Source organism: Schistocerca serialis, chromosome 9 (genome assembly GCF_023864345.2).
Source record: "Schistocerca serialis cubense isolate TAMUIC-IGC-003099 chromosome 9, iqSchSeri2.2, whole genome shotgun sequence".
Classification (NCBI taxonomy): domain Eukaryota; kingdom Metazoa; phylum Arthropoda; class Insecta; order Orthoptera; family Acrididae; genus Schistocerca; species Schistocerca serialis.
Window position 1 is genome coordinate 339,500,216 of NC_064646.1, and position 16,398 is coordinate 339,516,613.

Genomic DNA, 16,398 nt, shown 5'->3' on the forward strand with positions numbered 1-16,398 from the left:
AAGTAACTCGAACAGGAAAACTAAAGCTATTCTTAATGGATTTGTTAAGCTTCTCATCGATGTCCCTTCATGATTGTCTCTGACAAGAGAATTGTAATCTTTATGCGGCGAGTTATGGATGCTGTTGAACAAGTATTACAAGCTCCTCGTCCATGTTTACGAAAAACTCGCAGAAGCTAGTTTGAGGTCAGACAAGAGACATACGTTCGAGAGAGATTCGTAGCAATTCGTACATTTCCGGAAAGATCCAAACACTGAACGACCACCAACAGGCTCCGTACCTGCGCCTCGAGGTAGTTTTCCACATAACGTACTATGTTCCCGCTGCGCACCTGTTATCTGTCATGGAAACGCTCTCCCGACCGGTAAGATAGGCCCTACAGCACGACAGGCGCACGGCGTGGACACATTGGCGACACACCAGGTTATATGGAAAATAGGTACTTGACGCCTATACAAAGTGAATAGGAAAAGTTAGTCGCGATTCCATGCTTCGTGACACACAGCACAATAGAGGCAAAGTATGAACACGGAACCCTATATGGAAACCGACTCTGTTTACCTGACATATCAGAATGCTCGCAAAGACGTTGTGGTACAGCGAAAGGAAAAGCCAACGCGTATCAGATGCGGGCGTAATAAAGCCGGAAGTTGGCACGACTTGTACCAAACAGACAGTGCGCAGGCGCCTCCTGGAGAAGTGGGCAGGCAGCGGCTGGCCACGGCACCACACCAGACTAGACCCGCCTCGACACGACACGGCAGGACACGCGGGGCTGCGTGCCGGCGCGGCGCTGCGGGCCGCGGTATTGACGCAGCGGCCTAGGGCGGCGCGGCCGGCGGCGGCCTTGGGCCGGGCCCTGACGACGGCGCCGTCGACGGCGCGCGGGCGGGCGGCGGCCGCCGCTTCCGGCCGGGCTGCTGCGGGCCGCGTGCTATCGACCCCGGGGTCACCGCCGCGCTCCCCTCTCCGCGCCTCCTGCTCGCCCACCGTCTCCACACTCACCTGCACCACTTACTCGCTTGTCCAGTAACACGTCGGCCGATACGCACCCTTTTGCCCCTCCTGCGTCTAGTTCAAGTCCGCAGCCAACGTTCAGTTGAACATTGCTGAGGAACACCACAACCAGTCGCAAAGACTTCCGAGAAGAAACTTTATTCCATTGTCATTGCCGATGTTGGACACACTACCGATATTCATATGATAACATTTGTTTTATAACATTACCAGCGTCTTCGACAACTCGTCGTCAGCTCTTGCATTGCGTGAAGTTATTTTTCCTTTTAGCTTCACTTTACACTGAGATAACAAAGGTCATGGGTCACCTAATATCGCATCGAACCCCCGTTTGCCCTACATAATGCTGCAACTCGACGTGGTGTGTACTCAACAAGTCGTTGGAAGACTCCTGCAGGAATAATGAGCCATGGTGCCTCTATAGCCATCCGCAATTCCGGAGTTGTTGCAAGATTTTGTGTACAAAATGACCTGTAGATTACGTCTCATAAATGTTCGATGGGATTCATGTCGGACGATGTGGGAGGCCAAATCGTTCGCTCGAATTGTCTAGAACATGACGCATTTTCATCCATAAAACTTTGTCGCTATTTGGGAACATGAAATCCACGAATGGGTGCAAAACGGTCTCCTAGTACAATGAGATTTTCACTCTGCAGCGGAGTGTGCGCTGATATGAAACTTCCTGGCAGATTAAAACTGTCTGCCGGACCGAGACTCGAACTCGGGACCTTTGCCTTTCGCGGCCAAGTACTCTACCACCTGGAAGGTAGGAGACGAGATACTGGCAGAAGTAAGGCTGTGAGGGCGGGGCGTGAGTCGTGCTTGGGTAGCTCAGATAGTAGAGCACTTGTCTACGAAAGGCAAAGGTCCCGAGTTCGAGTCTCGGTCCGGCACACAGTTTTAATCTGCCAGGAAATTTCGGTCTCCTAGTAGCAGAACGTAACTATTTCCAGTGAGTGATCGGTTCAGTTGGACCAGGGGACCCAGTGTATTCCGTGCAGCCACAGCATTATGGATCCACCACGAGCTTGCACAATGTCTTGTTGACAACTTGCGTCCACGGCTTCGTAGAGTCTGAGCCACATTCGGTCCCTACGATCAGCTCATCTGGCCACACAGTGGTTTTCGAGTCGTCTAGGGTCCAACCGATGCGGTCACGAGCCCTGGAGAGGCGCTGCAGACGACGTCGTGCTGTTAGCAAAGGCACTCGCGTCTATCGTCTGCTGCTATAGCCCACTGTCCCAACAGATATGTTCGTCGTAGGTCCCACATTGATTTCTGCAGTTATATCACGTAGTGCTTCTTGGCTGTTAGTACTGATAACTCTACGCAAACGTCGATGGTGTCGGGCATTAAGTGAAGGCCTTCAGCCACTGCGTTGTCCGTGGTGAATGGTAATACCTGAAATGTTGTATTCTTGACCCTGTGGATCTCGGAGTATTGAATTCCCCAAAGATTCTCATGCGCCTACTCCAACTACCATTCCGCGTTCGAAGTCTGTTAATTTCCGCGGTGCAACCGTAACCACGTCGGAAACCTTTCCACATAAATCACATGAGTAGAAATGAGAGTTCCGAAAATGCACTTCTCTTTTATACCTTGTGCACGCGATACTATCGCCATCAGCTTATGTGTATATCTTAATCCCATGACTTTGGTCCTCCCAACGTATGTGTATCGGTATTTGTCCTTCGGCAGCCAAGAGAATAATAACAGCAGCTTCGTCTTGTTTGGACGCATTGGGTAATGACGTCGCCATAGTTCACGTTTTCGCATTTACCGCACGCACGTCGGGAAGACACGAATGCCACTGTAATCCCTCGCCTACATGTCAGTGCTTATATACCCACATCGGAGTGACGCTACGTTACACATACGCTGCAGCAACGCCCTCAAACGGAAACATATAACGAGCAATCAGAAAGTTACCGTTTGTGGCCTTCGAACAAAAGTGTTTTGAGCGCCCCTTATATATATGTTCTCGTACAGGACTTTCTGGACTGCCCGGCGTTTTAACTTCCTACAGCTAAAATGAGTGCAGATCTTCGGACCACGTCGGCATTGCAGTCTAAAGTATGCTGTAATTGAAATGGATAAGTGAATCTTTGCACAGTAAGTAAATACGAGGCGTCTCTTTTCTAACAATGTCCATATATTGTTCTATACCATTCAGTAACTTCTTTTAATCAAAAATTTAGAGTATAGTGAACTTAGTGTAAGACTGTATACGTGAGTTTGTGACAGGTTGTTACATCAGTGAGTGAATGGTCAATATCCATATTCTTCCTCTGTTTTCCTCGGATTTCTCCCAGTACTGTATTATTACACTACGAACATTGCCGCGTTATCCCATCCTGCGACGACAATGGGTGGAGCGTACACCAAAGTTCATGACGTGGATATACTGCCATCACTGCCCCACCTTGAAGGCACTTAGCGGCATAACAGAGTTACTTCCTATGTCGTTATAGAGCTTTAAAGATCGCAACCATCATTCGTCGACTAGGTAGACATAGCGTTACACATCACTCTACTCTTGTGATATGTAACACTAGAAGGTCAATCACAATTCTGGATTCCACATATACGGAGTACCTCACCGGTGGCGCATCCCCTCCAAGTCACTGCATTCTCAAACTGTTCGTGGTCTTTCACGCCATGCGGAAGATGTCTTCACTGCCTGCAAGCTCGTCTTTGATATCTGTATATCGCATTTCATCAGGGGTACCGAGCGGATGATGGAACAGGGTCCGTTTTTTGTATGAAAGCCTTTCTTTGTCCGATTCTAATGATTTGGGGTACGGCCGACGAACAACAGATGTCGGATGTGATTGTCCTGCTTTTTCTTCTCGACACCTGCCTCCGTCCTTCCCCTGATGTGGGGGTGCAGTGTCCATAAAGTTCTAGGTACACCGTGCTGACTGGAGTTTGTCGGTGTGCCGTTTCTCGCTCCTAGCAGAGTCTGTCGGACACCTGAGGAGTCGTACACCCGTTTGATATACGAACTGCATCAGTTATTTTTTTCTGTTAAAACACAACAACAATAAAATAAACGAATTAAACATTTCTAAGGGCCTGGAAAGTTACGTTTTTCGCGGTTTCCTCAAAAAAATCTAGGGAATTACCAGAATGATTCTCTAAACAAGGGCACCGCTAATACCCATCTTCACTCGTATTCCACAGAGACAGTTTTCCATTTCAGTGATCACGATGTAGACAGAGCCTAATTTTTCTTTCGTCTTCAATGAACATCGAGCCTCACACGTCTTCATACAACAAATGAAATCTAATTCGTTCACTTTGTTCTTTCCTGATACATAACACGGACGGGACGGGAGGAATTAGCCAAATGTGAATAAGCAGTTTACTGTACCTCTGACGGAAAACGTAATAAGCTGTTGGTGCAGTTTGAAAGATACTTAGTTGAGATATTACCTGTAATTAGCGAAGGGAATGAGGAAAGGTAGAAAATAATATATCAACACTGCATCTCCGCGGTTAGTATTTGGTGAAACTGATAGCAAAGAGCGCTGTAGCTCTCCAGCTGAGAAGTCGCGAGCATTGCTTGCGACACGGCGCCTAGCTGATCCAGAAATGCGTTACCGCGTCAGGTGTAGCTGCGTCATGTCGCAGTTGCCTTCGCGATCCTCCAGAAGGCAGAAGTCACTACTAGGGATGCTCCGTACGAGATTCAATACCGTATTTTCCGTCGATATAAAAAATTCGAAACTACCGATATCTGAATAAATCTGTTTAACAGTATCGATACCACAAATGTCTCAACTTTTGATTACTTGCTTATTTTTAAACTTTTCTCGAACATAAAAAAATTATTTAAAAATTTAATTTGTGTTGTTATTTCATGGAACAGCTTAGTTATAATTTAAAATAAAAACTTAAGGAGTAAAGGACTAATATTTTAACCACAAAAAAATATTTATTTTACGAAGACACCAACGAAATTAAAGGTAGCTATCAGTTGACATTGATTTAAATCAATAGGGAAAGTTGAAAATTTGTGCCTGACAAGGATTCGAACTCGGATCGCGCTGACCACTACTCCATCCGGACACAGTGGTCACTGCTACCGCAGGGATCAAAAATACTGTCTGTTCTGGTGGACAGGTCCGATAGTTAAGGCCCAATGATCCCTCCAGTGCAGATGCGCAACAAGCTCCAAGTCTCAAGGAAGTCGACGAAAAGTCACGAGGATAAGTTGAGAATTTGGTCTGACGGGAGGTGTGATATGGTAGTGTGTGTAGTTGCGATGACCACTGTGTCGCCGGCCGGTGTGGCCGAGCAGTTCTAGGCGCTCCAGTCTGGAACCACGCGACCGCTACGGTCGCAGGTTCGAATCCTGCCTCGGGCATGGATGTGTGTGATGTCCTTAGGTTAGTTAGGTTTAAGTAGTTCTAAGTTCTAAGGGACTGATGACCTGAGAAGTTAAGTCCCATAGTGCTCAGAGCCATTTGAACCATTTTGAACCACTGTGTCAGGATGGCGTAGTGGTCAGTGCATCTACCTAATAGGCAGGAGACCGGGTTCGAATCACAGTCTGGTATAAATTTTCGATTTATTTTATGCTAACTAAACGTGATATTAACAGAGCAGAAGCGTTTTCATAAGATAATGGTAATCATTTTGACTACAAGGCAAAATATGGTGATATGTTGCGTGAACCATCTGGAGAATAAAGTCAATAGCTGAATCTCTTTTACAAGGCAGTCAGTACATTTTTAATATTATTGGTATACGTTGTTGTAATTTGATACGTTTTATGTAGGTATAGCAAGAAACGTGTCGATATTTGATCATATCAGAAACATTGGAACGTTGCAACGCACAGCTGAGCTCTATTAGTCGATTCGTTTACGTGTTCTACTCTCCTTACAACGTTTAATGTTTACACGCCTTCCCTAGAGGGTTGTGACTCGACCGGCATCAGCAGTGTTGCGCTGTGGAAGAGGTGATGATTACAGACCCGTCGTCACTTCGGGCGCTTCAGTGGAGGTGGTACAGCAATTGCGCATTGCTGCAGAGCTGCCAGGGATCACCGGTGCCGGGTTCTGGAACACAAGGAGCAGAGGACGGCCGCTCGGTAGACGACACTCATTATTGTAACTGGCAGCTGGGTAGAGAGGCGGGGGGCGGGCGGTGGAGAGAGGATGAGGTGGCTTCCCCCGTGTCTGGGCCGAGCCGTCCTTGCCGCCGCATTTCCACCGCGGCGACGAGTAAAAAGTAAACGAGAGGAAGGAAAGGAAAGCGGGCGCGCCAGGGAAAGAAGGGGCAGAGCGCAGCGCAGGTCAGGCGGCCGCCTCGCAGCCTCGCCCCGTCTGGGCCGGGCCGTCGCCTTCCTTTTTCGATACCTCCCCCGCGGCCGCCATCTGCGCCAGTGGTGTCCAAAAGGCGCGCCGCCCACCGCCGCCGCCGCCGCCGCCGCCGCCGCCGTGTCCCTTTGACCCCTGGCAGCCTCAGCTGAGTGAGCGCCCAGGCGGCGCCGCCTCCCACCGGTGGTGGCCAACGACCTGACACCCACACTCAGTACAGGTAGACGCTGCGTTAAAACGTCTGCCCCACGGAAACTTGACTGTCCAGGATCGCCCCACTACCAACACTGTCGGCTTCTACCGTCAACCTCTTCTTATACAGCCGAAGCAGTGGTACTCATGAAGGCCGCCAAGTACTCTTTAACTCTGAACAGCGAAAAGATTTTGATTATATCTGATTCCAAGCGCATTCTCACTGCCTTAGACAAGGAATTGGGAAAAACACAGCAGTAAAGCTGCTATCTACATAGCCAACTAACTGATGGAATGAAACTTCCTGGAAGATTAAAACTGTGTGCCAGACCGAGACTCGAACTCGGGACCTTTGCCTTTCGCGGGCACACAATTTTAATTTGCCAGGAAGTTTCATATCAGCGCACACTCTGCTGCAGAGTGAAAATCTCATTCTGGAAACATCCCCTAGACTGTGGCTAAGACATGTCTCCCCAATATCCTTTCTTCAGGAGTGCTAGTTCTGCAAGGTCCGCAGGAGAGCCTCTGTAAAGTTTGGAAGGTAGGAGACGAGATACTGGCGGAAGTAAAGCTGTGAGTACGGGGCGTGTCTCGTGCTTGGGTAGCTCAGATGGTAGAGCACTTGCCCGCGAAAGGCAAAGGTCCCGAGCTCGAGTCTCGGTCCGGCACACTGTTTTAATCTGCCAGGAAGTTTCATATCAGCGCACACTCCGCTGCAGAGTGAAAAATCTCATTCTGGAACTAACGGAATGGTATGTGAGAAATAAATATATTTACACAGACGTGACAGAAGTCATAGGATACCTCACAGCATCGTGTCGGACCACCTTTTGCCCGTCATAGTGCAGCACCTCGACGAGGCATGGACTCCACAAGTCGTTGGAAATCCCCTGCAGAAATATTGAGCCATGCTGCCTCTGTAGCAATCCATGATTGCGAAAGTGCCACCTGTACAGGATTTTGTGCGGGGACTGGCCTCTCGTGTATACCCCTTAAATCTTCGGTGGGATTCATGTCGGACAAACGGGTGCCCAAATCATTCGTTGGAATTTTTTAGAATGTTCTTCAGACCAGTCGTGAACACTTGTGACCTAGTGACATGGCTCATTGTCATCCTTGAATTTCCATCGTTGTTTGGGAACACGAAGTCCATGAATGGCTGCAAATGGTCTCCAAGTAGCCGAACATAAGAAATTCCAGTCAGTGATGCGTTCAGTTGGACCAGAGGATCCATTCCAAGTAATACAGGTGAAACCATTACGGAGCCACCACCAACTTACACAGTGCCTGTTGAGTCCATGACTTCGTGATGTCTGCGCCACACCTGAACCCTACCGTCAGCTCTTACCATGGGACTCATCTGAGAAGGCCACCGTTTTCCACTTGTCTAGGGTCCAACCGATTTGATCTCGAACTCAGAAGCGGCGCTGCAGACGTCGTCGTGCTGTTAGCAAATGTACTCGCGTCGGTCGTCTGCTGCCGTAGCCCATTAACGCCAAATTTCACCGCACTATCCTGACGGATACGTTCGCCGTACGTCCCACATTCACTTCAGCGGTTATTTCACGCAGTATTGCTTGTCTGTTAGCACTGACAACTCTACGCACACGTTTCTTTTCTCGGTCGCTAAGCGAAGGTTGTCGGCCACTACGTTGTCTCTGGTGAGGGGTAATGGCTGGAATTTTGTTTCCTCGGCACGTCTGGGCACTGTGAATCTCAGAATATTGAATTCCCTAACGATTTCCGGAATGGAATGTCCCATGCGTCTAGCACCAACTACCATTCTGCGTTGAGACTCTGTTAATTCCCGTCGCGCGGCCATAATCACGTCGGAAACCTTTCCACGTGAATCACCTGCGTAGAAATGACAGCGCCGATGCACTGCCCTTTTATACCTTGCGTACGCGATACTACCACCATCTATGTGTGTGGATATCGCTATCCCATGAATTTTGTCATTCCAGTATATACGTTTTAGATAAAAGCTTATGCAGGTGTTCTGTATAACGACACGGTAAGAGGATGGGAAACGTACCTTGATAGCTAGGTACCTGACACCTACGTCTTACATCGAGCAAAACTGAAAGTTAGATTTTAATGAAAAGAGATGGGAAACATCAGATGTAAATAGGGAAAAATGTCACAGTGGGTTCAATCCCACGTAGCTCGTCTGCCTTGGTTTCGTAACACGACAGTGCACCACAGAGCTGTCTCTGAGAGTCAAACACGGCAGCGCTTGAATTCACGACTGTGTCGCCTACAAGTGGTGGTGGTGGTGGTTAGTGTTTAACGTCCCGTCGACAACGAGGTCATTAGAGACGGAGCGCAAGCTCGGGTTAGGGAAGGATTGGGAAGGAAATCGGCCGTGCCCTTTCAAAGGAACCATCCCGGCATTCGCCTGAAACGATTTAGGGAAATCACGGAAAACCTAAATAAGGATGGCCGGAGACGGGATTGAACCGTCGTCCTTCCGAATGCGAGTCCAGTGTGCTAACCACTGCGCCACCTCGCTCGGTTCGCCTACAAGTAAGAAATAAGATAATTGCGAATTCAGTAATTCGGACGTTGGAGACTTTAATCATTTAATTTTCCCTTGTTAGAAGTTGTAATAACATGCCTCGCAGAACGGAGAGCTCGGGGTATCATTTGTTACAGAATTACTAGTCTTTTACGACAGAATAATACAGCAGTTCTTAGATGTTTAATAACATTTGTTTTAGTTAACAGTTTTAAAATTGGACCAAAATCCTATAGAGAAGTTGCAATCACCATTTTAGAGGTAAATTAACGTAATTGTTTGTATCTGAAGGAGTAGTGACTGTACAAACCTGTTTGTAAAATTTTTTGCATTGGAAAATTTAATTATTACTTCTATATTTAGTGCACTTAGCGAGTACGCGTAACAACGCACTCAAACACGGAATACGACGGCTTGGTCACTGTTCGGAATATTCTGTATAAAATGGTAGCAACAAGTCGGAAGCATACCAGTTATCAGTCTCGCAGATAAAAACTGAAAGATATCTAAACAGATGTTCCCAAATACCCTTATATCACTCTTGTAAATGCGCGATCTTCTCTTGTAGCGCAGAGTACAGGGTGCTCGCGTGTAAGTCGAGAAGAGTTCGGGGCCTAGTTGCAGTCTGTGCGCGAGATTATTAAACGTTTGCCGGGCATAGCGGCCATCTGGGTGTCGCGTGTTTAGGCTGTGTCTTACACCTGCCCGGATAGCTTCGTACCCCATCTTGAAAACGCAATATCATCACCATGATGATGAAATGCAACTTAAGGACTGATGAAACACGACGACCGAGAGAGGTAGCGTATTGGTGTGAGACAGCGGACAAGTGTTTGTCAGGACCAGGGTTACGATCTCTGTCCGGCCACCCTGACTTGGCTTTTCGTGGTTTCCGTAAATCGCTAAAATGCTGAGATACTTTCTTAAAAAGGGCGCGGCTCATTTTATTCCGCTTTCTTGTCCAATCCGAGCTTTTGCCTCGTCTCAAATGACGTCATCTTTGCCAGGACGTTCAACCCTAACCGCCCATCCTTTCTTTTTCCGTCAGTTCTCGAAACCACACAATAGAGTTCACGCAATCACCAGATAGTTGGCGTACACGACACTCTTCCTTCTGGGAGGTCAGTTGCTGACGATACAACACAGGACGCAAAGAGGAAGCAAAAATGTAATGCCTGTTCATGCAGCGACCTTTATATAACGCGATAATGAACAAGATAAAGACAGTGCTGCTATCTGCAGAAACTCCTTTAAAACCTAGCAACCATATACGGATGTATGTGAGTAAAAAGTTAGAATCAGCTGGAAGAAAACTGGTCAACAGGAAATGTAAATTACAAATAGTTTTACACAACCATACGAGTTGGCACATCTTCGTGTCCCTGGCTTCCAAAGTCGGCAAAACGATGGCGCGTTGTCACGCGGATGGTCAGAAGTGGTTTGCCGTGGCAGATTTGATAAGACATATGTGCCTTGTGACCTTCAGTAGCATTGACACATGTGAAATATCGGTAACAACTTCGTGACAAGATCGGTATACAAAGTTTGAGGTACATAGATCTTCCTGCAGAATTTTCAGTGCCACGAAGTTAGATGTACACTCCTGGAAATTGAAATAAGAACACCGTGAATTCATTGTCCCAGGAAGGGGAAACTTTATTGACACATTCCTGGGGTCAGATACATCACATGATCACACTGACAGAACCACAGGCACATAGATACAGGCAACAGAGCATGCACAATGTCGGCACTAGTACAGTGTATATCCACCTTTCGCAGCAATGCAGGCTGCTATTCTCCCATGGAGACGATCGTAGAGATGCTGGATGTAGTCCTGTGGAACGGCTTGCCATGCCATTTCCACGTGGCGCCTCAGTTGGACCAGCGTTCGTGCTGGACATGCAGACCGCGTGAGACGACGCTTCATCCAGTCCCAAACATGCTCAATGGGGGACAGATCCGGAGATCTTGCTGGCCAGGGTAGTTGACTTACACCTTCTAGAGCACGTTGGGTGGCACGGGATACATGCGGACGTGCATTGTCCTGTTGGAACAGCAAGTTCCCTTGCCGGTCTAGGAATGGTAGAACGATGGGTTCGATGACGGTTTGGATGTACCGTGCACTATTCAATGTCCCCTCGACGATCACCAGTGGTGTACGGCCAGTGTAGGAGATCGCTCCCCACATCATGATGCCGGGTGTTGGCCCTGTGTGCCTCGGTCGTATGCAGCCCTGATTGTGGCGCTCACCTGCACGGCGCCAAACACGCATACGACCATCATTGACACCAAGGCAGAAGCGATTCTCATCGCTGAAGACGACACGTCTCCATTCGTCCCTCCATTCACGCCTGTCGCGACACCACTGGAGGCGGGCTGCACGATGTTGGGGCGTGAGCGAAAGACGGCCTAACGGTGTGCGGGACCGTAGCCCAGCTTCATGGAGACGGTTGCGAATGGTCCTCGCCGATACCCCAGGAGCAACAGTGTCCCTAATTTGCTGGGAAGTGGCGGTGCGGTCCCCTACGGCACTGCGTAGGATCCTACGGTCTTGGCGTGCATCCGTGCGTCGCTGCGGTCCGGTCCCAGGTCGACGGGCACGTGCACCTTCCGCCGACCACTGGCGACAACATCGATGTACTGTGGAGACCTCACGCCCCACGTGTTGAGCAATTCGGCGGTACATCCACCCGGCCTCCCGCATGCCCACTATACGCCCTCGCTCAAAGTCCGTCAACTGCACATACGGTTCACGTCCACGCTGTCGCGGCATGCTACCGGTGTTAAAGACTGCGATGGAGCTCCGTATGCCACGGCAAACTGGCTGACACTGACGGCGGCGGTGCACAAATGCTGCGCAGCTAGCGCCATTCGACGGCCAACACGGCGGTTCATGGTGTGTCCGCTGTGCCGTGCGTGTGATCATTGCTTGTACAGCCCTCTCGCAGTGTCCGGAGCAAGTATGGTGGGTCTGACACACCGGTGTCAATGTGTTCTTTTTTCCATTTCCAGGAGTGTATTTGGATATATTACAAGATGTTCTGAAAGTGTTTTAAAAGTTTGATGAACAATGAACGCTAATGATTTTTATGAAGGGTATTTTCTGATTCGTATTTTCTTGTATTGTATTTGTAATGTTATCGCAAAAAAATGGCTCTGAGCACTATGGGACTTAACATCTGAGGTCTTCAGTCCCCTAGATTTAGAACTATTTAAACCTAACAAATCTAAGGTCATCACACACATCCATACCCGAGGCAGGATTCGAACTTGTGACCGTAGCGGTCGCACAGTTCCAGACTGTGGCGCCTAGAACCGCTCGGCCACACCTGCCGGCAATGTTATCGCAGTCCCCGCGCTAAACGAATTAAATTTTGTGTTGTTGCTGTTTAACAATTTCCTAAATACAATAAATGGCTGTGTGCTATGATAGATCAAATAACAAGCAAAAGCGTAACACACGATCGGAAATAGGATAGACATTCCCCATTAAAAAATATCAGGAACCTTTTCTCAATTAAGACGTTATGAGACTGCCGAGGCTTAATCATATATCTGTTGATTGTTGATTTATTGATTGTTGAATGTAGTTTTGGGGGCCTGTAGGGAATCAATATTTTCGACATCAAGCACTTTGGCTGAAGCCGATAAAGGGTATGACGGAACCCATAACGAATCACTCCAACACGCATGTGAATAGGAAATCTAACTAAATTGCATGATGAATCACTACATGCAGCTGAATCATCGTATAATGAAAATTTACCGTCTACCTCGCCAGTTAGTCATCGCTGGTAGACGGGACGTACCTAGAGGTGAGGTGTTTCTGGGTTACGGAGCATACGGAAAACGAATTTTCATTAACGACGGCGTGAGGTAGAAGACAGTCCAAATCCAACTAATTATCCTCTCTACTTGTGTCTTTCCAGCAATAAGACCTCGAGGTTCACCCGCTCTTAACACGCACGGACACAGTCTCCGTCGTGAAGAGGTCAGAAAGACGACGGCGACAGTAATGCGTTTTGTGGGTATTCAGGAATGCTGGCTGGCGCTCTAGAGGGCGGCGGCCACTTGTCCCGTCCGCCGCGCCGCCGGGAGATCAGAGCCGCGGTATTGTTGTCCTCCGCCGTTGAACGAAGACGCTTTGAAGCCTGCCCGCGCAAAGCCGGAGCTCGCGCCGCCGCCGATCGATCGTCTGGGAAGCCGGCCGTGCGAGAACCAGAGGGAGGGGTGGAGGGTGCGACCCTGCCCGTGCAATTCCTGCGTCCTCTGGCCGCGAACGACACCTGCCTCTGCTCCCTCTCGCGTGTCTGCCCTACAAATGAAAGGCGGAAAAGAAAGTGCAGTGCCGTACGTAGACTGGTACAAGTCGTCATTCTGGATGAAACGGGGACCGATGCTCGAAAACTGACATCGCATCGTCGGTGTCAGTACCTGCAGAACAAGGCAATGAACGCACCGAAAACTGTGGCAGTGTAGCCGATTATAGCTGTGGCCATGTCACCTAACGTAAAACGCTACCTTAACATTGAAGAGAGAGAGAGAGAGAGAAAACAATTATTTTAATTCGTGAATCGGAAGCGTAAGCTATCTCATACGGTTGTACCACGTCTCATAGCTGGCTGACACTTGCAGGAAAACTTAACGTCTTTAAACAGTCCTTCTGCTCTCACAAACTTCAGATCACTCGCAAATGAGGAGACTGGTATTCATCTCTCTGTACGGCAATGCTTAGCTACGTGTTCTTTGTATTAAGACCAGCTGAAACTCAGGGTTGTTCAAAAAATGGTTCAAATGGCTCTGAGCACTATGGGACTTAACTTCTGAGGTCATCAGTCCCCTAGAACGTAGAACTACTTAAACCTAACTAACCTAAGGACATCACACACATCCTTGCCCGAGGCAGGATTCGAACCTGCGACCGTAACGGTCGCGCAGTTCCAGACTGTAGCGTCTAGAACCGCTCGACCACCCCGGCCGGCCTCAGGATTGTTCCTTCACAAATGCCACAGCTGTTACGCCTTCCTCCAAATGCACCACTGCCCACTTGCTAACGGCAGAATACCTTCGGTGTCTAGTCGTTCGTGGTTAGTGACGCTGAAACCCCTCCGATTCCTGCCGACCAATCTTTTTCTGTGGTACAAATACATAAAACACCTTTCAGGCAGCCCACCGATAAGTATTTCACTCATTAATCTGCACCTTCGATAGTGAAACCGCAAAGTGTTGTCAAATAACATAGCTTCCACCAGTCTATGAACTACTCGGAGTTTACCTATGATCTCGCTGTCGACAGAATGCCGAAATTTAATAGCCAGGGATCGCAAATCGTGATTCTCAGTGGCTTCTATAGTCACGATGGAAAAGCTCTGCCATACCCAGGAAATGACGCAAGAGAACACTCGCAGAAATCTTACATCGTCACTCTTCGTGAGATCCTAGAGGAGGTGGTTTGTCGTTACGACCTATTATGAAGCGTCAAGTGTGTATGTTGTGTGGATGAGTGCTTGTACAGTGTCGTGTTTGGCTTGTTTAGTTGCGGATCAAAGTAAGGCAGAGGATGAAACCCGGTGCCGGCACATAGCCTACTCCTTCCGAATAGCACCGAGCTTAACGCCCTCATCCGACGGACGAATCACCATGAACAGTGCACTCGCTTCAAGAGACATAGCGGAGGGGCTTGGAATTAAATCCAGGACAGTGGTGCAAAGACTGGTAACCAGAAACCTTACGCCACCATCTCCCCTTGCCGGCGAAATACTGGCAGAGAAAATTTTATCCGCCACCAGGATTCGAACCGGCTTTCCTCCGAGGCGGGAGCCACCAGACAAGCGTGCGTTAATGAGTTCGGCTACGAAGTCGGGTCAGAGGTGATGATACGGCCATGGAATTCCTTGAAAATATTCTGCTTTGGTTTAATAAACTTATGGAGGAAGCAAAACGTATTCCGTGGGCTCTACAATATCTTGGTGGGTATACTACAACACTACGATAACTGATGTCTATTGTAGAGCCAATTAAGGGACGATTGCTTTACACTAGCATCTCTGAAGCAAACTGAATAGTTTCTTTATGAACAATGGTACAAAATCTTACCGCAATGGCCGGCCGCGGTGGCCGAGCAGTTCTAGGCGCTACGGTCTGGAACCGCGCGACCGCTACGGTCGCAGGTTCGAATCCTGCCTCGGGCACGAATGTGTGTGATGTCCTTAGGTTAGTTAGGTTTAAGTAGTTCTAAGTTCTAGGGGACAGAAGTTAAGTCCCATAGTGCTGAGAGCCATTTGAACCATTTGAATGTTACTGCAATATTTTATACAGTTGTATATCGTCAGTGGTAGTTACCCTATTTTGGTTACTATAGATGGTCTGACCTCATATTAAGGTAGGTGATTCCACTGTTTTTTCAATCATCGGCGTGTCGGAATTTGGAAGTAGATTTCAGTCTGCTAACCCGTCTGTAAATCGATAGCTTACATGTGAAGCATTGGCTACAAATGAGATTCTGCGTATTGACACGAGTTTGTCTTCTTGTTGCAGGTTTCCTCGGGTGACGAGAGTCCATTACATTGCCGGTAAGTTACCCGTCACTCCTAATGCTGTGATTAGTGACAACGGCAAATTTTCGCATGTATATTACTTATTTGCCCAAGAACTATCTTTTCTCCAACATCTACATACTTAACCACGCAAGACACAGTACATCGCGAGGCGTAAGATATCTCGTAACGCTGTTTGTCATACTTTCCTGTACCACCCGCGAATCATTGGCTGGTAAAATTGCTACATCATTAGCAACACACGTTGTAAGTTCTTCAGTCTCGGCGGCCTGGGTGTGATCTTTGTTGAGAAAACAGACTGATTACGAGATATTTGCGTGTCTTAGGGACAATCATATCGTACTGCAATCTACCTCAGGGAGTCTTTCAGCGGGATTATTTCGTGCATCTCTAGAAAAGATACGTTATACATTCTTAGGAAGAGAAAGAGGAGGAAGTGAGCAAACTGAAAAAAAGCCATTAATTATCTCACAGGTATTCTGATCGATGTTTGACACTTAGAAAGCACAGTAATTTACTTACCAGAAGAGAAAAAAACCAGTTGTGCTGTATATTACATACAAGAGATCCATAGAGACCAATATATCAAACGAAAAGGACATACGCAGATACTTTTATACAATGGCATTTATGCTTCCCGAACGTGGAGAAGCGGGAGAGAACTTCAAAAAATCATTATTGAGCTTTGATACCATTTACAGGATATGTCAGAAATACTTTTACAGCCTTTCGGAGCGTAGCTCCTCACATCAAAACAATAAAACCCAAATAAATTTACGT

The 16,398-nt window shown here is 47.9% G+C and overlaps 1 protein-coding gene across 1 annotated transcript in view; it reads left to right on the forward strand.

Moving 5' to 3' along the window:
• Positions 1 to 16,398, forward strand: part of LOC126419604 (uncharacterized) — a 1,338,018-nt gene that overhangs the window by 960,600 nt on the left and 361,020 nt on the right. The window contains exon 9 of the mRNA XM_050086792.1: positions 15,599 to 15,633. Coding sequence (XP_049942749.1) covers positions 15,599 to 15,633 — 35 coding nt within the window. The remainder of the gene's footprint in view (positions 1 to 15,598; positions 15,634 to 16,398) is intronic.